Source organism: Drosophila serrata, unplaced genomic scaffold (assembly GCF_035046125.1).
Source record: "Drosophila serrata isolate PLE 108 unplaced genomic scaffold, ASM3504612v1 contig_272, whole genome shotgun sequence".
Taxonomy (NCBI): domain Eukaryota; kingdom Metazoa; phylum Arthropoda; class Insecta; order Diptera; family Drosophilidae; genus Drosophila; species Drosophila serrata.
Genome location: NW_028257170.1, coordinates 2,650,580 through 2,672,604, shown reverse-complemented (window position 1 = coordinate 2,672,604; position 22,025 = coordinate 2,650,580). Strand labels below are relative to the sequence as shown.

Below are 22,025 nucleotides of genomic sequence, written 5' to 3'. Positions count from 1 at the left end.
TTTCGCAATTATAAAACATAACGAATACTATAAACTGTTTTTATTATCGTTGGGAAGGTGGTTATGTAAAAGTTTGATCTCTTTATTTGCTACTATAAGAATCGTATAAAACATTATATATAGTATGGCTAACTAAGCTTTCTGTAGAATAAATATATCATTTATTCGTATATCGTTATAGAATTCTGGATTCTGCATTCATAAGTATTCTTAATTATTGGTAAAAATACAACAGGTTTATACTTTCAAGAGACTGAGGCATATGGTTATTTTAACAAGGTTTATATTTTGTTTTATCACTTGAACTTCATTTACTAATAATGACTTAAGCTTTAATAACTATATTTATATGGCAGTATGTTCTTATAATATAACTGAAATATTATAAGAATTTCAAGGATAAATCTTCAAAATTTCAATAACGAACTTCACTTTAAAAGAAACTCATTGGAGCATATATCGCAGCGTTCGAGTGTTTGATGGATGGATGGTGGCTGTGCCACCTTGTGAGAACTCTCCTTGCCAACGAGGGAACCACCATAATCCTTTCGCATTACCCAGGGTGAAGTGCGTCGGGAGCTGAGAAGGGAGGCAGCCGTGTAAGTATGACGGCCAGGACTGCAGGACCTCAGGGAGTGCAATGTGGCTGTGGATCCTCTCAGGAGCTCTAACTTTGCTAGTGCTGCCTCCAGCTCTGAATCCACATATCCTTCCATCACCACTTGGTCCGGTGACTGGGAGAAGGACTTCATACTGGGCGTATCTTGGTTAAGGTTGCTCATGGGCTGGATTACCACATCTGTGTTACTGCTGTCCGAGGATTTGGCGCTGGAAATACGCGAAGTTGATGGCGAAGGCATTTTCGAGGTGGAAGCAACAGATTCTGGGACTTTGTTCCTTTGAGGTGTTGCAGTTACAGATGATATTTTCTGGTCTTTATACTCTAAAGATTTGACTTCAGAACTTGGACTAAGTTCTCTATGAGGTAGTTGCTTTGGGGATATATTTATGGGTTCCTTAAAGCTGGGAGATTTTGTTTGCTTGGTGGGAGTCTTGAACGAATCAAATTCAATATCAGATGAATCTCGAGAGCTCATAATAGCCCCGGTCAAAGGTTTGGTTACTAATGAGGATCCCTTATGCGTTTTATATGAATCCAATTCCAAATAAGATGATTCTCTAGAACGAATAATGTCCTTGCTTAACGATTTTTCTACACCAAGTTGAAGTTCTTTGGAACTTTTTGACCTAAATTCAGTATAAGAGGGCTCTCTGGATCGCACTATAGTTTTACCCACGGGATTAGCTATCCTTAGAGGACTCTCATCTGTTTTCAAAGAACTAAATTCAGTGTAAGATGGCTCCCTGGATCGCAGAGGTTGTGTTGCTAATGGTTTCTGTGCTCGTAAAGCATTCTTTTCCGTTCTCAGATATTCAAGCTCTGTAAATAAAGGCTCTCTAGATCGACCTACATTCCTCGGCAATGATCTTGCTACCCTTGAGGGAGTCTTTTCTGATTTAATGGAATTCAACTCTGAATAAGATGGTTCTCTGGATCGCTGTACTGTCTTTTGTCCATTTGAAACACTTTTTTCATTTCTGTTGTTTTGAAGTTCAGTAAAAGAGGGCTCTCTGGATCGTCCTACATTCTTTCCCAGAGGTTTTTCAACCCTTGAAGGAGTTCTATCTCCTTTAATGGAACTAAATTCAGTGTAAGATGGCTCTGTAGGTCGCAGGATATCTTTTGCCAAAGGCTTTTGAGTTCTCAAAGGACTCTTTGGGACTGTTTTAGAAGCAAACTCCATATAAGTTGATTCTCTGGAAGAGATCTTCTTTGGAGACTTCTTTTGCTTGTCAAAAGATTTTGGACTATTATCGCCCTTCAAGGAATCGAACTCCGTACAAGATGGCTCCCTGGAGCGTACTACATCCTTTGTCATAGGTTTTGCTACCCGGGAAGGACTCTTGTCCGTTTTTAGGGACTCAAACTCTAAGAGGGAAGACTCTCTGGAAGAGATATTCTTGGAAGGATGCTTCTTTGATGACTTTTCCTTCGTTGGTGTAATCGGTTTCATTACTCTACGATGCATAGAGGGCGTGAATTTCTCTCTATCCGGCCGTAGGGGCTGCGATACCAGACCTAAGCTCATCCTCCGGCCAAAGCTGGGTTCTTCCTCCAAGGGTGCCGGTCTGCCACGACCCCAACCGGAAGTCCTCTCGGCTGGTAACCTCTGGATTCCCGAACCGATGCGACTGGTGGCCATTGGAAGACTAATACGATCACGTTGTGGATTAAAGTCAAAGGTCCTGGAAGCGGCGGGATTCGAGAGCCGGGAACTATTCCGTGACACACTTATCGGCTGCTCAGAGCCCACAAACTTGGCAAACTCTCGCTGACCTCGTCTTGCCGGAGCGGGAGTCACATGGCCACTGGACAGATCCGACTGGGAGGCACTCAGCGAGTTGCCTCCACTAAAGTGACCATCGTAATGGTTCGGTTTGTCCCGCAGGCTTGTGTGGTCCTGGTACACAGAGAACTTGTTGTGACTATGGGCGAAACTCTCATATGGTTTGAACTTTTTGCTTTTGGCCAGTTGGTCTGCGAACTTCTCCCATTCGGTGGTGTTGGGTCTTGGCTGTTCCTGTTCCTTTTCTGGTTTTTTCTTCTGGACGAATCGACGACGTATTTTGCGACTCCTGAGAGTTTGTGTGTGTTTGGAGTTGGGTGTAGAAAGATGTTGGAGTGTTAGTTGGAGCTGATTTGAAAGGTTTGTCCTTTATTGTGAGGTGTTCAATATGTGTGGTAAATATGTGAGTATTTTTGTTAAGTGAACTTTTGCAAAAGATTCAAGAGATCATGGTTATATATTTGTCTTCGTTATATTGATTTACTATTTTAGGTTAATTATCTCTGGATCTTAAAAAACTTTTAAGTATATTAAACCTTATGGCGGAGTAAGTAAATAGCTTTAGCTCATGAAATTCTTTAGTTCTTAATATTAATATTATTTAGGATTGTCCTCTATTCTGAGAATCAAAATAGGCTATGATTACCCCCATAAGTTTCATTTTAAACATCTTAGCTCAGTGCCATGAAACATGACAGTAAGTAAGGATAATAATAATAGATTTAATACATTAAATGTTAGTCTCTTAAAGGATTAAATATATTTATAATCACATTAAATTTAACTCCTCCTTAGCTTAGTTTTGCAAAAGCATTTTCGGTTAACCGAAATTCATAATTCATAATTGTGTAGAATATTTATTGAAATATTACCACAATACTACGTACAAGACTTTGCTGTTGCGGTTCTTGTTATTTTAGTTTTTTGCTGGTATCGCAATTAAACAAAGGCAGAGTATATGATATGTACATAGAAGAAGAGATAGTTTATTTACAATTTACATACAAAGATCAAAAAGAGAGAGAGAGAGAGAGAGAGGGAAGAGTAATATAATGATTAGGCTATATATAGTAATAAATGTATCGAGACTCTACGACGGCAACTACGAATCATAAGCGATAAACTACGCGATAACTTCAGGTGCAGTGGCGCTACAGGTTACGGATTTGCGATGGGGCTACGGAATACGGATTACGGGTTGCGGATTACTGATTACAGATTACGTTTTTTGCGATGCTGCAGGAGGTTCTCTCTAGGCTTACTTACTCCACGGGCGCGGAGGATTCGGTGGCCGGAGCCTGGACTGCAGGTGTTTCACTGACAGAAGCCTCCGTTGGAGTCGGATCCGGTGCCTGTGAAACCTCGGCACTTAGTTGTGCCATCTCCTCCAGCGAGGGTTTCGGCGTTGGTGGACTCTCGTCCTCGGTGGCCAGAGCTCGTTCAATCTCCGGCTCTGGTGTGGAGGTCTTCAGGCTATCCGCATCGGCTTGAAGTTGGGGTGTTGGAGCCCGGGATGAGCTCATCTCAGCAACATCTACCGCAGCCGCAGCCCCTCCATCTTCAGCAGGTGGTTTCTCCTGGGATTCCTGTGATGGCTGTTCGAGGCGAAGACCCTCCATCACCTTATGCTTGGCCTCGTCCAGAGCCTGGGTTCCCTCCTTGAAGGCATTGCCCAGCTCATTGGTAATACCCGCCACTGCTGTGCCAACGGTCTCCTTGGCCGTGTCCAGAGTGGTGGTCAGCGTCTGAGAGGCGTCTACAAGGATTTGGGTAAATAGAAACACTTTCATTTGCCATTTCCTGAGGGGTTACACAGTGAGAAAAATACTAGCCACAAGAAAGTTTTCAAAAGTTAGCACAATATTAGATAAGGATACTTTTTATAGTTTCTTTTTATCTAAGATATATTGTGCAACTTAGAATGTATTGAAAGTATTATACTTTTTATCCAATCATACATTTCTTTCTTCACTTTCCCTCAGTGCTCATCTAGTACGTATAATATTTTTAAGTCAATGTTTTGCTCTAATTCGTTGACGGTTCGGTCACGCAACCAAGTCGTTTTTCTTCATATGCGTTAAATAAATAAATATATACATAAATATGGTCGGGTAATGGAAGCAGCTTTCACTGCGGTCTCTGGAAACAAAAATCAGGCCGAAAGGCTCCGCGGCACGCATTGCGCTGACCAATTGTCCTTTATTACGTGGGTTGTTATTATAATAATGCGAAATGCGAGCACACTCACCACGTACAATATACTAAGTATGGCAATATATCGAATTTCTTTGTGTGTGGCATTCACTTTGGCTCGTTGCGGGTTATTAATTAACTCGACGAAATATTGATTAAAGTCTAATGGGTCAAGGAGTTTTTCATCTCGTTTTTAATCCGGAATAGTAAAGAAAGAGGAAAGATTGCCGGAGCTTTGAAATTGAAAACTGTTTACACTTAAATGTCATTTGACATTAAAATCGTAAAAAACTCGAGTTAAAAGTCAGGGTCATCTCTAAATACTTGTGCATATTTTAAGTAATTTACTATTTTTAGTTATTCCAAATTAAGAGCTTGTTATTCCGAATTTATACTCCACAATTCCTTTGTACTTAACACTCATTTTCTGCACAAACAACTTATATTAAGTATCCGCTCTAAATATCAAGTACACGCTCTGTGGGCAGCCTGGAATTTCCCTTTTGAATGACCCACTCTTAAATGTCATCTGCCAACCAGAAACCAATGACTAGTCCGGATTGGTAACAAAACACACACACACCACACACAGGCACACACACACACACCACACACACCTTCGACGGCGGCCTCGCCCTTCTGCTTGACATGGGTGGCGGCTTTCAGCATTTCGCTGCCCGCCGTTGCAACCATGGGAGTGCTGGATGCACAGCCCATGACTTCCTCCGGATTTTTGTTGGTGGCTCTCACAGCTCGCCAGACAATCGCCGAATCATGCCGATCGAATGGGCGAATCGATGCAGAATAGTCACAGCCGCCGTAGATTTATTAATATCGAATATGAATATGAATTTTTGGGTATAAAAAAAAGAAGTACGCCCGCCTTTGGTCACGAACTCGACGCAACTGAGCACTGACCCAAAACATTCGCTGCTAAAGTGAAGGGTCAGTTCGGCACTCCGACCACCCCTCGGCTTTAGTTCCCCCTCATCCCAGCTCCCAGCCCTGTCCTGACCATTGCCATTTGCTGGGCACGCAACAGGACCAGACCTGACCGCACCGGACCGTTCTAAGCTGGCCAAGAGCCATTCCATTCCGAACTCCAACTCCAAGTTCCATGGCTTGCATGTGCGTTCGCACTTCAAGTGAAGTCAAATTGTTGAGGTCATGCGCGTTGAGCGCACACTTACACTTAGTTATAGTAGTTAGAGACCAGAGCCCAAAAAGGGTTCTAGGTCTAAGGTGGAACTGGACTGGGATTGGATTTATAATTGGACTTTGGGTATATCCTATATAGAGTTCAGGAAGGTGTACTATTGAAAAACTATTACTTGCTAAGGGAATGTGCCTAGTTTTTGGAGAGCTTCTGTGACAGGGTCTTAAAAATTGATCTAGTATTTATTTATTGTTGAATTATTGTACAACAGTAAAACAAATTTAATTTATTAATAGTACTTAACAATACACAATATATAGTTAATACAGTGTATTGCCTGAATGAATTTAATAAGATGTAATAAAATTGCAGACCTAATAATATTTGTATAATTAATTAATAGTATTATTTATAAATGATACATTGAATACAGAATCCTAAAATTTATTTTCACAATTACTAAGAGCTCGTTATGACTTTATAGTATACAATCTTCAATGTATCTTAATTCAATGTAATTGATAATCATTAAATATTTATAAATACCAATCAAACTATACGGTTAATAAAATTGTTCTCGATAGTCGAATATATTTTCACTAAAGATGTTAAACAGCATTGCCTTCTAATAATCTCATAATCTTTAATATGATATATATCCTTTTGCCTTATCATAATCTCATAATAATCTTATAATCCTTCATAAAAATCATGAATTCAAATATACCAAATAAAGCATTGCCTTCTAATAATCTCATAATCCTTAATATGATATATATCCTTTTGCCTTATCATAATCTTATAATAATCTTATAATCCTTCATAAGAATCATGAATTCAAATATACCCTCTCTACCTTTGAATACCTGGCCTAAAAATAAAAACAAAATAAGTGAAAGTGAAGAACAAGGCTTCAAGTACGTAAATGTATATACGAGTGTGTGTGTGTGTGCAAGGAGTAGCGTGTCCTGATACGCTTTGTTTGTCCACTAGATGGCGTGTGGAGAGTGTGTCTGTTGGCCAGTAAAAGCTTTGCTCTGCTCTACTCCAGTCCGGTTATTATTATTTATAGAACACTGTTCAATTGTTGCTCTCATTTCCATATGGGAAATGGGTTTTTGCCCCTCGCCCGTGAATAAAGCGAAATGTCCGGCTGGGTTGACAGTGCCGATCAGATAAGTGCTTTGATATCGATTTGGCATATATATATTCTGTGGCTATGCAAATGCAGATTGTGCTAGATTTGGACACACTTCTACACCGAAAATTAAGAGATTAATCTTAAGGCATATTAACAACAACATTAAGATATGTAAAGTACATAAGTAAATAATATGTTAGAAGGTATTTAGGTAGGTAGGTAGGTAGGTATTTCCTTAGGTAGGTAGGTAGGTATTTCCTTAAATTTATGTTATTTTACTTGGAAAAATAAATAATTTAATTAGCATTATTCAATTCTTTGTTTTTCTGTGTACTATAGAGTGTGCCAGAGATGACAGCTAACATAGCCCTTTGCCAAAAACTAACGAATATTGATTTTTGATTTATTTTTTTGGACTTTAGCTTTCGGTTTTTTTGAATTGGATTGGATTGGATTGGATTTGTGCTCTGTTGGTTACCCTAATATACGAGTGCCTACGAGTATTTCTGCCGTTCGCTGATTTATGTCAGTCAGGCAGTGACAGCGCTTTTCATGAGCCAATAAAGTTGTCCATGTCGCTTTGTCATATTCATATATCATGGCAATGGCAACTTATGTCACATGGTCCAAGTGCTCCAAGTATCTGGAGTATTGAGCTCGGAGCCTGCGCATAAACGAAGTTTAAGTGCGCGATCGAGAGACGTCCGTCGGTGACGGTGACAAAACACAATTTGGCCGGGAAAAACAAACAACAAACAAACGGTCAAAGAGACAACAAACAAAACACAGCTAACAACAACAAACAGCCGAGTGAGCCACATGAAAAGTCGCATATAAATCAGCACACGCAGCTGGTTCATTAGACTCTCCACGCGGCTCTTGACGCTGCCATTTGGCCTGACATTAATTACATAAGCTAAGCGGTGCTTAATTATGTGCTCAACAATAGACCAAAAGTGCTCAAGACCCAAAGTCGTCTTTGCATGATGTAATGGGCCTCCCCATGCGAAAGTTTCGCCACTTGATACACTGCAAATACCCCAGATTTTCTGGGCCATATCAAGTGCCCAATTTAGTCTGGGTAAAAAGTGTCTAAAGAGTGAGGAGTTCTTGTAAAAAATTAAAGAGGAATTTTATCTTGTAATTAGCATTTCCTATATTCTATTAGCATGAAGACGTTATGAAGCCATTAAAAAATGAGAATGGAACTTAACAACCATTAAGAACTTAGCTTTAACCTGTTGAAATAACAACAAGTTAGCATTATATGGAATTCTATGCAATTGTTCTGGTTAGTATTGTCTTGACAAAGGATATTAAAAGGTGATTAACAAAGAATTAAGACATTAGACAATGATTTGGTATTTAAACACAATATAAATGCATTAGTTAAACCTGAAGATGTGAAAACTCTTAGGTATCTTAAACAAGAAGTGTAAATCTGAACACTTTATATGGTAATAAGGATAATGACATAATTTAAGTAAACTCAAATTCATTTTAAATATGATCACATACCAAATTAAATAAATCTTACTCATTCTAGACTCTCACATAACCATGTACCATAAACTCCCATAAAGAATTAAATACTTACAGCTTCCCCAATAGAGTATAAGATCTTCGATCTCCTATTTTCAAGCTTTCATATTCCCAATATTGTTTGTCTGGTATTCACTTTCAATTCAGCCAAGAATAATGGCAATTGCGAGACAGGTAAACAACATATGAGGCAAACGGCTTCCTTGGCTCCCTCCCAATTTGTATGGGGCTTTTGTCTTTGGCGACAGCTTCCTCAAACATGCTTTTGAACTTGGATTGGGATTGAAATTGGAATTGGGATGGAGATCGGGACACGGGAGTCGTAGGAGTCTATTGCACAAGGCGGGGTTTTGGGGACCACCTTGGGCATAAATTGTAATTATGCCTGCCACTGCGGCAGACAATAAATCTCAAAGTATTTATCGTGCAACATGACAGAAGTGGGTCGTACCCAAAAAAAAAAAAACCCAGAGATTTTCCCCTCATTTTTTGGCTTTGTGTGTGTGTTTATTTTTGTTGTACTTCTTTCTCATTTTTTTTTTTTTTGCATAAACATTTACAAACATTTTAAATGCAGTTATGACTAAATGCAAAAGTTATTTTTGTGTTCAATGCCTTTGTTGGGGGGGCTGTCGCTTAAAATTGTGCGCATAACTTGAAACATGAAAAGTTACTTAGAGTCGGAGTTTGCGGGGCCTTTAATTAAAAGCGACAGGTTTCGAGACATTTTACTTGAATCGTGTTGTTTGCTTTGATGCTGTTGCCGTTGCAGTTGCAGTTGCAATGGAAGTGGAAGTTGCAGTTATTGTAATTACATATGGCGATGTCCAGAGCCGCACCCAAATCCCCAAGTGGAAGAGCGACCGCTGACCCACATTTGATCCAAGCCACACTCCAGCCACACCGCTCCACGCGGACTTTGAAGATGCAAATGGAACCGCATCGCGATCGCAGACGGCGCCAAATTTATGTAATCAAAACCAACCCAAATGGATGCCATGGACGCCAAGGCATTCAATGAAATTGCCAGCTTTGAACGTGGATTCGGATTCGCATTTGATGATGTCAGCAGCAACAGCATCAGCATCAGCAGCATCAGGAATGGTCTCCTCCAAGTTGAAGGCGGCAGCAACCCAAAACCTAGCCAAAAAGGTTATCGATGACCCAAGATCTTTTGTAAAAGTTGGCAAATTTCACCCGTAATGCAATCGCACGCAACTGTAAAAAAGCATTTGCTGAGAAGTCCCCCAAGGGAAAGCCGAAAGCTGAGACGATTTCGAATCTTTAATTATATAGACGAGAGAGCGCTCATGTGTGGTGGAGGAGCATAAATCATATTGACACTCGAACTTAATTAAAGGCAACCCACAAAAAACCAAGTTCTAGTTGTACCCGGCTTTTGTAGAAGAAATCATAAATCAATGCGGCGCGCAAGCAAACTAATAAAATTCAATTTATAATCAGAAACTTTTGCAACGCCCTACGAAAAGTTCACCTAGAGGAAGACGACGACGAGAAGTCTTCAATCAGGAGAATCCACAACCAGAGTTAGAAGCAAGTCTTCTGGCCGCCGGTCTCGCTTTTGACTTCTAAGAATGCAGCTGTTCTCAACTTCGAGCCCATAAAAATGAACATGCCAGGCGGCTGTCAGAGAGCCAATGGCGCTGCCTTCACAGACGGCTACTCACTGGATTCAAAGGCAAGTACACTTGAAGAAATGTTTAGTATAAGTATAGTCAATGTACCATAAAATCAGAGAGGGTTTAATACACATTGACATAAGATCACATATGTAAGAATCTTTGAAAATATGAACTAAATATCATACAACTACATAACAACACACCATAAAACTAGAGAGGATTTCAAACACATTAATATAAGATCGTAGATGTATAAACCTTTTAAAATATCAAGTAAATATCATACAATATTCTGTTCTAATAAGGAAATTTCTTCCATGTGTAAACACTAAAGTCTCCATAACAACAAAAAAGCGACGATGAGAAGAACGCGACCAGGTTGAGTGTTGGCTCTTTTGGAGTGACGTTTTGGGTTTTGGGTTTGGCAGCCACATCGAGAAGAACAAAGTCAGCGCCGAAGTGCCCCATGGGCCTAGAGACGGTCGAAATCGGAGCGTGAGAGTTATGAATGCTGAATTTTGAGTTTGGAGGCAGATTTTGAGCTCGTGATTTTGAAGTTTTTGCATCCTGAAGCACTTGTGGCTGACAGCTGAGATCGTTCTGGGTCAACTGAAGGGACCAAAAAACTAGGTGAATGCCGAATTGTAATCGATACTTGAGCGAAATTTAACTTGGGAGAGATCTATAGTGCTTTAGGATAGGTTACAAGCATACCAATCCTTATATTGAAGTAACGAACTATATTTTCTCAGGTAAAGTAATTACTAAACCATATCTTATATAACTTTAAGAATCAATCTCAATTTCTGGCTTCCATCTTCCGCTTGCAACTTGTGCGACCCATCTTGAGAGCTTGTCAGTCGAAAAATTTCCATCTCTAGCCGCCGGCTTTTGCGGATCCATGACGAGGTTCGCGTCCATTCCATTTCATTTCATTTTGGCCTGTTCCATTTGGATGTTTTGGCCCGCTTTGTTTGCGCCGTTAACCTTGGGGGCACAGCAGCCGACCGCGACCGTCAAGAAGTGCAAAAAAAAACAGGCAAAAAAAATCAGTCAAAGAAGCGAAATACCTGGCGAGGAGAAGAGGAAGATTTGCATGCCACCTGAGTGGGGCAATGTAAAAAAGGGGTGTTGCAAAACACAAACACAAAGAATATTTTGAAGAAATAAATAAAGTCTTTAAGAAAATAAATAATATACATATAACCTCTCTGAAAACATTGCTAAATTTGAATAAAAGAAGCTCTAAATAATATCTGTAAAAAATAAACTTTACTCATATCAAATTAAATTAAGACCTGACTTTTGTTTCAACATTTTCTTTTGTGTGTAGCTTAAACTTGGCAATTGTAAAGTGCCAAAGTGATTGACATCACTCGAGTTGAGTTGAGTTTTTCTTCATTTTCAATTTGCCAAGCCGCAAAGTTGCTAGACTTTTGTGGGTCAGGGTCGGGATCAGCGGGATGGCAAATGTCAGGCCAACCGCAAGATACAAACACACACATGTGGCATGACCTGGACACACAGCAACCCCAACCCCAACCCAAACCCAAACCCAACCCGATCCCAACCCTCGACCCAAGTGAACCTCTTCTTCCTCCATTTCAGCGTGTAATTGCTTACGCACGCGACCATCGAACATGGTTAAGAGCCACCAAGACTATGTGTCCACATCCACTTTCTTTGCAATTTATTTTGGTTTATGTGTTTATCGCTTCTCGCTAATCTGCAACAGCAGCAGCGGCAATGCAACAGCAACCGGCAATCAGCGACGGTGACAGTTGGGGCAACTCCCACCAAAAGCCAAGCCCAGGGAAAATAATAAAATCCAAGTATATATGTAAGAAGAAAAAAGCAAAAGTCGCATGATTTATGGCGCGTAATTTGCGTGCGCATGCGCAAATTGCGCTATAACCTTTTGCTTTTTTTCTGATTTTGCTTTCCACAATTCCAGCAGCTTCCTGCTGACAAATGAGTCGCCTCCTGACCATTTTTAACCCACTAAAAGTTGGGTTCTTGGCCCGAAACGAAAGAAAGTTCTAAAATATATGATTCTTTGTCAACCTCAATTTTTGTAAAACGTTTTTTCCAGTTTGTATTTTGACCTAAAAGTAGCTTTCCTGCATTCCTAACATATTTTCAAAAATCATAAATCAATTGAACATTGTTAGCTATATATTCATTTAGTTTATGATAGGTAGTTTAGCCATGAAGGGTGCTCCTTTTTTATGCAGAAGAAAACTAAACTTGAGGTAAAAACAATTGAAATGTTAATTAACTTTACTTTTGCAAAAGAAAACTAAACGTAAGCTTAACCTAAAAGCAATTGTAAATGAAGTTGGCTTTAAACGGAAGACAAACCTTTTAACTTGAACTCTTTAATAGATATTCACTTAGATTATACCCCAAAAAATAGGATTGTATGATGTTAAAGTATATAATATTGGATGAGATGTTTATTATTTATCTGAGAATATATTTATATATACTTTTATGAAAGAAAATAGCTATTCATTAACGAAATTCCCTCCTTCCTTCCTAACAGATCAAAAATACTCAATAATTTTGTAATTTTTGATCTAAAAAAGCCTTAAATATAGAAATTTATATAGTTTGTAATCGTTTCTTTTCTGTGTCACTTTGTCACCCACCCTCAATGGGTTAAGAGTGCCACATTGAAAGGCGACTCAAAGTGTGTCACTTGCATTCTTTCGGGTTTGTCTTGAATTACTCGAAGACCAACTTTGCGACCATCGATAACTGAGAGATCGGAGTGATGGGGATTCCGGGTTCGGGAAACGGGGACTTGCGACTGATTTATAATTTCATTGAACTATTACCAGAGCGACACCGATCCGGGGGACAGCGCTCGCCAAATTGATTAACAATCAAAATAAATCAATACACAGCCTCGGAGCGAGAAACGTCAAAAATCGCAACGAGCAAATTGCAATTGCAACACTTTCGCTGCAGATTTTGTTTTTCACACTTGATTTACATTTTAAATTGAAAAGGCTAACCAAAACCGAAACCGAAACCCAAAACCGAGCTGAAAAACGAGCGCTGAAAACTGAAACTCAACTAAAGTCCCAGGTCCGAGGCTGGAGAGCCTGCGATGGTGGTGAAGAAAAAAATACGAAATTTCCAGCCGGCGGGCATGAAAACTGCAAGACGAATTGGGCGACATTGTCAGGCGGCAGTTTGAGATTGTTGCATGGATTTGGGGCATGTGCGGTACCACCAAACAGCAACACACCATCTCAAAAGAAAAAGAGCCAGCCAACACCATCTCTCTCCACCAACGACGACCCCGGGGTCCGGACCACGACTATGTGATAAAGAGATCAATGGCAGAGACGATTTTGCAGGTGAAATGTCAATTCCCGTGCATTTACACCCAGTACACATAGAGAAATTAAAGTCGAATTTCTATATTATAAATCTTGAATCATAAATCATATTAAGTTCAGTTAATATTCTAATATTATATATGATTAGTATTAGAATTGATTAATACATAACATCTTTACCAATTCTATTCTATTTTATGTTAACTTCATAGTTCATCTCCTAATTTTTTAATGAATATAAATTCATCTGTTATATTAATTTTATTTTTTTATATTATTAATGTTTTATTAAAACCCTTTTTTTTGTGCCTGTGCAGACCCATGGATCCATGGGACGTTCCTCGTAATTTAAGTCTTAATCGTCCACGCCATAATGCTGTTAAGCCGTCTAATTGAAGTTTTACTTTTCCGGTGAACCGAGAGAGGCCCGTCTGACTGGCTGACTGGCTGACCTCTGTGCAGATACATTAATTATCTGTAATGAACGTTTACACTTATTTATTGGCACTAAATCATCGTTTAACGCGTTTCGAGCATGCACTTTGGCGGTCTGTTGGCTGTCTCAACGGCCTTCGAATGCGTTTTTTGCTTGGGGATGGTCAAAATATCGAAAACTTACTATCGTTTCATATATTTTCAATAAAGAATAGTACATTTTATATTAATATTAATGATATAAAGCTAAGTAGAGAGTATAGTTTATGGTTCTTGAGGAAGGATAAGCAACAGTTTAAGTTTTAAAAAACTTTTTGCTAATAAATAATGAATATATAAAGAGTTCTTTTAAGATCTCTAGATTATACGACTTAATATTGATCTTAACTCCATAAACGGGATACAATATCCTATTGATTAGATCGTAATAATAAAGCATAAGCTTCCTTAATTCATTGTATTCCTAAAACAAATATTCTATTCTCGGACTTTAATAAATTTGTATGATTTCTTTTACACCTATCATTTTTGGGACGATATTTCCAACTCTTATATATCTTTAAAATAATATTATATCGACTTTTCCCGCTCGATATATATACCCTAGGTACAAGGAGACAATGCGGAACGGATCGGTGCGCAGTGCCTGGGATATGCATGTCAAGTGGCCGCAAATTACAACCGAGGACGCTTCCGTTTCTTTTGTGGCGGCGTCTTGCTGGTTCCTAAACGGAATGAGACCCGATAAAACGGATAACCGAACCGAGTTCATTGGCATTTTGTGCCACATAACCAAACGCTTGGCACTTAGTAATGAGTTATGAGCCACCAGGCGAAGGCATCCCAGTCAGCCAATCAACTCCCACCAATGTGACGGCGGTACACTGGATCGGCGGTGATTGAGTGGGCATTAACCTCCATGGGAATCGATGGGATATATGTACTACTACTAAGTGCCTGGTTGGGTTCAATTAGTGGAACATTTCAGGGGAATTAGTTCTCCGATTCCTTACAGGAGGAGATCCATTTGTTATAATGGGTTTAGTTAAGGTTGTTTGCTCAAGAGAGCACTGAGAGTTCTTAGAAATTTAGAAGTTGTTAAAAAGAAGTAAACAACTATTAATATAAAGTTATATTTCAAAAAGATAATGTATAGAACTTGTAATTGATTAAAGACTTATGGGTTTTCTGAATTTTTTATACTGCATAAAGAATAAGAACACCGAAATATAATAACTTATATTATATTTAACCTTTTTATTCCTACTTTTATTTAATCTTTTAATGATACTAACCAAGTTATTTTGTCAGGTAAATTAACAATCTTTTCCTAACTTCAACTGAGCCATAAGGAAGCAATAATTTCCACCCTTTTCCATTACATTTGAAACCACTGTGCTGACTTTTTTAAGAGCTTATCATCTCTGGCTAATCAGCAAACTCCCCGAAAAGACCCTGGCACATTGTCGTTGTCATCATGATCGGGCCTCGTTATGGGGTTTGTTATGTTTTATGTATGTGCTTAGTGCAAATCAAACATTTAATGGTTAATTAATTGAATGCGGCAAGGCAGGTGAAAATGCCATGGCAGATTCTATTATGATGTTGATCGTTGATTGAGGATTGAGATTTGAGGATTAGGAAGGTGGCAGTTTTGTGTGGGAGTGGACTTCCCCTCTGCTCATAATATACACTTGGCCGTGTCCAAATGGCCAAATGAAATGGCTCATTTTGAAACACATTTCGCGCCGATTTGTTCGTTTTGTTTTTATTTTTTCATAGCCACGTAGTCTGGTGCTGGCTAATTGCAGACTCTGGCATAACGCTTCGGTGCATAAATATGTTTATGCCACCACACGGGGCAACTTGTTGGAAAGAAACAAAAAAAAAACAGTGGTAAAAAGTCAAATGGTGCATGTTGAACACCCACAAAGCATAAATAAAAACAGCAACAGCCAAAGAGCGAACTCTGCAAACGGAAAACTAAAAAACTAAAGACTAAAAACTGAAAACTGAAAAACCAAAGCCGAAACGAACCCGAGATCGTGGCGAAGGTGAAAGTGTTTTTTGTTGGCCCGCTGCAATTATATTGTAAATGATTTTATTATTTATTTGCTGAATTAATTTCGACCAGGCTCGTAATGTGCCGTGTGGCAAGTGTGTCTGTGGCAAATGTGAAATATTCCATATAAATATTTATGTTTTAATTAAAAAGGCCACAAGGAAATTGAAATCGCATAAATTTCGTATTTAATTTGTAACGCAGCAAGAGGAAACTATTGAGTTTTATTTGCTTTTTATAGGGTGCAATTTATGAATGCCATTAAGCCAAATTAAGTTGTATGTAGTTGTTTGATTGTTTATGGCAAATTACTTAAGCTAGCTTTTTGGCTACCTATTAATTTGCGGATTTCCCTCCTAAAATTAACTATAATCATTTCCAAACGACAATTAAATTGTATTACATTTTTAAAAGTAAACAAATTGAACGAGATTGATTATCGATTGTTTTTGATTTAGGAAGAACTCCGCCAGGAAGATAATTTGTAATCTTCAGAGCAAAATAAGTATTGTAATTACCATGATTATGTAAACTTATTTATAGATTTAACAAACCAAGTTATTTTACAAGTTTAAGCTTAATTTTATGGGTATAATAGATGTAATGTATATGTTATTTGTTTCTTTTAAATTATTTTCATTATCTTTTATTGAAATGCATTCCTATTTATCTGACCCAGTGCGGTTTCGAGGCCATAAATATCACTTTAGGCCATTTATATTGTCCATCTCTTAGACTCGAGTTCATATTTCAGGCCATGTTTATGACCAGACTCTCGTTCTGTGACATCTCCGACCGAGCGACCTTCAGCCTGTCAGTTTGCCGGGGAGACATCCTCATCCTTTGCTGCATGGTTGCATCTGCCACCGATTTGCAATGGTTTTTGGTGCAGCAACTGGTTTTGCGCAATGATTTTTAAACATTTTTTCCCCACCAAAAATTTTACGTGTTCATTATCATATACGATGTACTTTTTGGACACAAACGAAAGCGAACTTTTTAAAGCCTGGCCAAAGTATTTCTTGCCTCTTTTGCTGGATGCTGCGAAACGTGTTGGACTTGGTCGCCGTGCGGCGTTTTGTTGGTTATTTATCGTCGCTTTTTTTGTGATTTAACATATGTACGTGGCTGCTTGTCGCGCAAAAACAAAGCGCATACGCACCCAGAAAAACATGATTATATATTAATTTCATTAATAATAAATAATTTCACTTTTCATTTCACTCAGACGGAGGCAATGCAAGAATGCGAAACTTTCGTTGCGGGTGAAGCTGTTTTTGGCCATCTTCTTTGGGTTTTCAGCTTCCAGCTCCCAGATACCAGCTGCCATTGCTGCCACTGCTGCCACTTTGCTGGATGTCAGAAAGGCCAAACGTGGCTTTCAAGACGGCTCAAAATGCCGCCGACAACGGCCGAAAATCGATGGCCAAATTAATTGCCACGACTCGGCTGCGCATGCGTATACGTAATTTTTGATTATTAACTGTTAATTACATGCAATTTTTCTTCATAACCCACCCTCCTTTTTTTTTTTTTGATTATTCAAGTTTGCCGCCAAATGTGTGGGCTTATCGGAGATCTGGCAGCATGTTAATTGCTCCAGAAAATTGAGTTATTTTCAACTATTTTGATTGCTGCTGCCTGTTGACCTTTTTTCACTGCTAAGCCCACACCCACGAAAATGTCAGCGGGTTCTTGGGTTTGCGATCTGGGCAAGATCTGGACTGGCGGCGGGTATGAGTCGTGCCCACCGATGTTTATCGCCAGTTGCATTCATATATTGCTGCGAATGCTTGCCAAATAAAATTAAAATTGTAGATTTATATCGATCACAGTCGCACTAGGCACAAATACTTGAAACGCTGCCAGGCATTTGCGAGATACTCTCAATGGATAAAGAGGAACTTGGCTTTTGTCGCGAACTGTAGAGATCTTATAGTTAGGATAATAATAATAATATGACAACAAGGTAATTAAATATATAAAAGGATATTGAATCATGAATATCAATATTTTATTATGACACCTTAGAACTAAAAGTGACTTGATAGTTACTAACTTCAGTCAAATATTGATTAAATAACCTTTACATTAAGTTAAGTTGAAGTAAAGTAAACTAATTCACGGGCCTCTATAAATAATTCCTGGAACCTTTAAAGCTTTAACAAATCTAGATAGTTAACAATAAAGTGAAGTGTTTGTCTCCCCTCTTAAAAGTCAATTTCATTTAACCCATAGTTAGGGTATTAAAAGCTTGCTAAATTCCTTTTACATCAGCTTCTGTAGTTGCCAATTTTCAATGTGGAATTGTCAATGGATTTTCCATTTATTTGGAGCCTGAGAAAATTAATCATTAAAATTGCCATCGGGGGCGGTGTTACATTGTGAGAGGCTATGTAAATTTTCAATATTTGCTGTTGTACGCCGGAAACGAGCCTTAATTTCCATGGGAGTTTTTCCATTTGCCACTTGGCTCTGGCTCTGTCTTCCCCCCTCCGATGAAATAACAAAAAGAAAATGCAGCACCTGTGGAGGCTTCAATAAAAATGTAATTACGCCCTCTAATGGCGAAACGCTCAACGCAGCAGCCTCATCAGATGGGCCTCGGAAACTAGCAACTTGCAACTTGCAACCTGCAACCTGCAACCTGCCACACATGCCCCTGACACTGTGTGGCAGCCATTAGCAACACCTGGGAGAGGCGAGGTAACCACCAACTCCACTCCTGGCCTGACCAGTTGATTGATTACACATGCGCCGCGTGGGCCGCGTTAATGCTGATGTTGCCACGTCGCCAAATGAGAGGGAATCGCCATGCAACAGGGCCCCTGACCAGACAAGACCGTAATGATCGTTTGCGGTGATGTCATGGAAAAAAAAAACCAACAGCCGCATTAAACGATTATAAAATAAATTGTATTTCCGAATGGGAAACCTTGGATTCAGCCCATGATTTATGGCAGCTTGAAAATGATTGAAGTCTTTGCTCAAATCTCGTTCAAATCTGCAATTGCCACCGAAAATACTTTCCTTTTCGGTTGCCACATTCTCGTAATTCTCGTCACCAGTAGCCTGGATTACCTCAATGCTGCTGCCGCAGCAAAAAAAAAAAATTTCGCTTTCTACGCCAAAACTTTGACAGCGTGCGGCTGAAATGTTGCACGTTTGACCAAATTTGGTCAAAGACCAGAGCCTGGCTCTGGCCGTGACGCTGAGCTGACGAGGCGACGAGATGCAGATGGTGGAGTCGGAGTTGGAGTTGGACTCTGTGTTGGAGTCCATGGAGCGACCTCCTCCTGGCTGGAGCACGCTCTGGTAGCTTCTTGTCGCCGTATGTCATGCGCTTTATCTTGATGACGCTGGGAGTCATGAGCTGAGCCTGGTCTTGAGGCCTCAGTCTTCAGTGGTTTGGTCTTTGGTCTTGGCCCGAGCTTGATTTCGCTGTTTAACATAGTTAGCTGGGCCGTGGGCCACCTTTTGTCACTTGGAGAAAAACTACAGTTTGATTTAACCTTGAAATTATACAAAATTGATTAAGTATTTGAAAAAAGTCTTTGGTATCAGACAGTTTTAAAGAGTTACACATCTTTCTAAGACATTTTCAAAGTAAGTACCTAAGGTTGAGGGAAATATACTGCTCCCAGTGTAGAGCTAATCCAACTGCTGTGGCACCAACTTCGAGGGATTTTCACCGCAATTCGGTAGCCACAAGTAGCTGGCCGCAGTAACGTAGGTTGCGGCAGGTCAGTGCACTCTGGCCATGTGATTAAAACGCTAAAACGCAGACAATAATAAATATCAAATGCGCCATATTTTAGGGTCTCTGTGTGGTTTTTTCTTTCCCTATGTTGGGTTGCCCCAGAGGGAGCAGAGGCACAGAATGGTTTCACTTTTGTTTGAGCGACACCTGGCGGCGTCGGCGGAGTGGAGCGCCCATGACTCACAGAGTCCACCACATCCCCAGCTAGGTCCAAGTCCCCTGTCCCAGTCCCAGTCCCAGTCCCAGCCCAAGTCCACAGTCCCAGAAAGTGCATCATAAATTATATCGATCCAACTTGTATTTCTCTTCTAAGCATTTTCATTTGCCAAAGTAGTCACACGGTCAGCTTGGATGGGGAACTGAGGGGTCTCCTTTGGCTCCACATTTGTCGCCGGCTCAGGCGAAATCGAAATTGAAATTGAAATCCTGGTCCAGCCCCGATCCAACGGCAGCCGCACTTTGGTCACGAATGTCGGTCAAACGTGTTTTGTTTGCTATTTTACAACTTTAAATATGCCAACAATGGCCGCCCTCCCTCGTTTAAAAGAGATCCCATACTAAGCCTTACTTTACGATACCTGAACCTGGACCTGGGGACCTGGGACTGTGCCTGAGACTGGGTACCATGCATGCCTAATTTGTGTGCATATTTCTTGGGGGATTATCACTGTCACACTCCCGCTGGTGAGACGCCAATCGGCCACGATCTTGGGGTCTTTCTCAGACTCCATCTCCGGCTCCCCAGACTCCTTAGTCTTTCAGTTTCAATTACAATCCGATGCGGTTGTAGCCTTAAACTAGGTGGATTCTAGCCAGGCGGCATCTTATGGATGTAAAAGATATCAAAAGGATGTGAATAAAGGATATATATTCTTGTAATCTAATATATATTTTTTGCCTAATACTCGAATTTAGTTTTAATACTGTCTTTTCACAGTATAAATTCAACATAAGCCTGATTTCTTATACCAAATTATTCTCTCTTAGATAAAACGAATGTCCTACCCCTCATTCAATTGAATTTCAATTAAAAACTTCTTTGTTTATCATACAATTTAACCTTCTTCTCCCTCTTAAAGAAACCAAGTTATAGTTTATAAATTTCCACCAATCTCCCATTAAAAGTTGTTTGTCCGACATTTCCCTTTCACCAATTTAAGAGCTTCCTCTCATTGGATTTTTTTTTCACATTTTTTAGTTGCTTATTAAAATTAAGCCATATTTTCACAGTCTGTTACACTGACAAGTAATTAGTCATGGGAAAATTAGCCCAGGAAAATAGGGTTGCACAAAAGAACTATCTCACTTTAAGTTTCTTCCTAAATGGAAACTCTTAGCTTAGTCCAAATCTTTGGCTGTTATCTCAGCATCTATTGATTTCATCTCACTTCCTTTTTTTTTCGTTACTCATACGCCATGTTGCACCATCGACACAGAGAGAGAGCCTGGCAAATCAGTAAACTATTTAGCCCACTAACAAATTTCTCACATAATTCACAAAACGCCGTAATACGGAAGCCGTTTCTGGTTGCAAAAAATTTCACTCGACTGATAAGTCGCCCGGCGAATTTGCAGCACTCAAATTTGAATTTCATGTCCCTTTTATCGGTGCGACTATCTCTTTAGCGCTTGGCTTGGTTCAGTTCATTTCGAGGCTGTAACTTTGCTTTTGGGCCCCGTCTATTGGCCTGGCTAGAAGTGGCCATTGTTGGTGTCGCTTGGGGGGTTTTTTTGTTTTTTTTGGCAAATTTGCCTGGCCATATAATAACGGTTCGTGCTGGGGGGTTTTTTGCCTTATTGGGCGGTTGAGCGGCTCAGCGGATTGATGTGCCTCTGTGTGTGAACATAGCTCGCCTCCCAAAAAAAACGCTGTGCCTTGCTACCTCAGAGTTATAAAATATAGAAAATTATGCGCATCGGCTACTGCTGCTGCTGCTGCTGCCATCAAAAGCGGCGCCGCAGCCGAAAAACTAAGCTCATGACTTGAGCCTGGGTCTGCCGCCTGGCACTTAACACCTTTTTGACACACAGCCAGCGACGTCAAATGCAAATGAAGATAAATCGCTGCCTCTGATCTTTTTAGCACCTTTTTGCATACATTCCCCCCAGCCACCCAGAGCTCGCAGAGCTCCCAAGTGACAGCGCCACGAACATGCAACATTTTGTCGCCAGTTGTACACAACTCCTAGCTCCCAACTCCTGCCGACGACTGCCTCCGAATGCCAACTGAATTTGCCGGCATGGCTCCGGCCACTGCCTACGACTTTTGGCGATTATGATTGCCCCAACCCAGCCCCAAAAAAACCAAATAAAAAATAAAAACAGGCAGAGATTG

At 39.9% G+C, this 22,025-nt stretch overlaps 1 protein-coding gene and 1 long non-coding RNA gene across 3 annotated transcripts in view; both read right to left on the bottom strand.

Annotated features, from left to right (window-relative positions):
- The window catches only part of LOC147643481 (uncharacterized), a 162,682-nt gene that overhangs the window by 55,382 nt on the left and 85,275 nt on the right, over positions 1 to 22,025 (bottom strand). The gene's annotated exons all lie outside the window — the stretch shown is intronic.
- LOC110176720 (uncharacterized) lies at positions 26 to 5,443 on the bottom strand. Of its 2 annotated transcripts, XM_086834184.1 has the most exons (3): positions 5,219 to 5,443; positions 3,675 to 4,164; positions 65 to 2,697 (listed from the first exon to the last, which is right to left on the bottom strand). In XM_086834184.1, the coding sequence occupies exons 1-3, from the start codon at positions 5,316 to 5,318 to the stop codon at positions 429 to 431; spliced, it is 2,859 nt and encodes a 952-aa protein (XP_086690310.1). In that variant the 5' UTR covers positions 5,319 to 5,443; the 3' UTR covers positions 65 to 428. The 2 variants fall into 2 exon arrangements, with proteins under 2 accessions (XP_086690309.1, XP_086690310.1); XM_086834183.1 differs by lacking the exon at positions 5,219 to 5,443 and having other exon boundaries at positions 26 to 2,697; positions 3,296 to 4,030.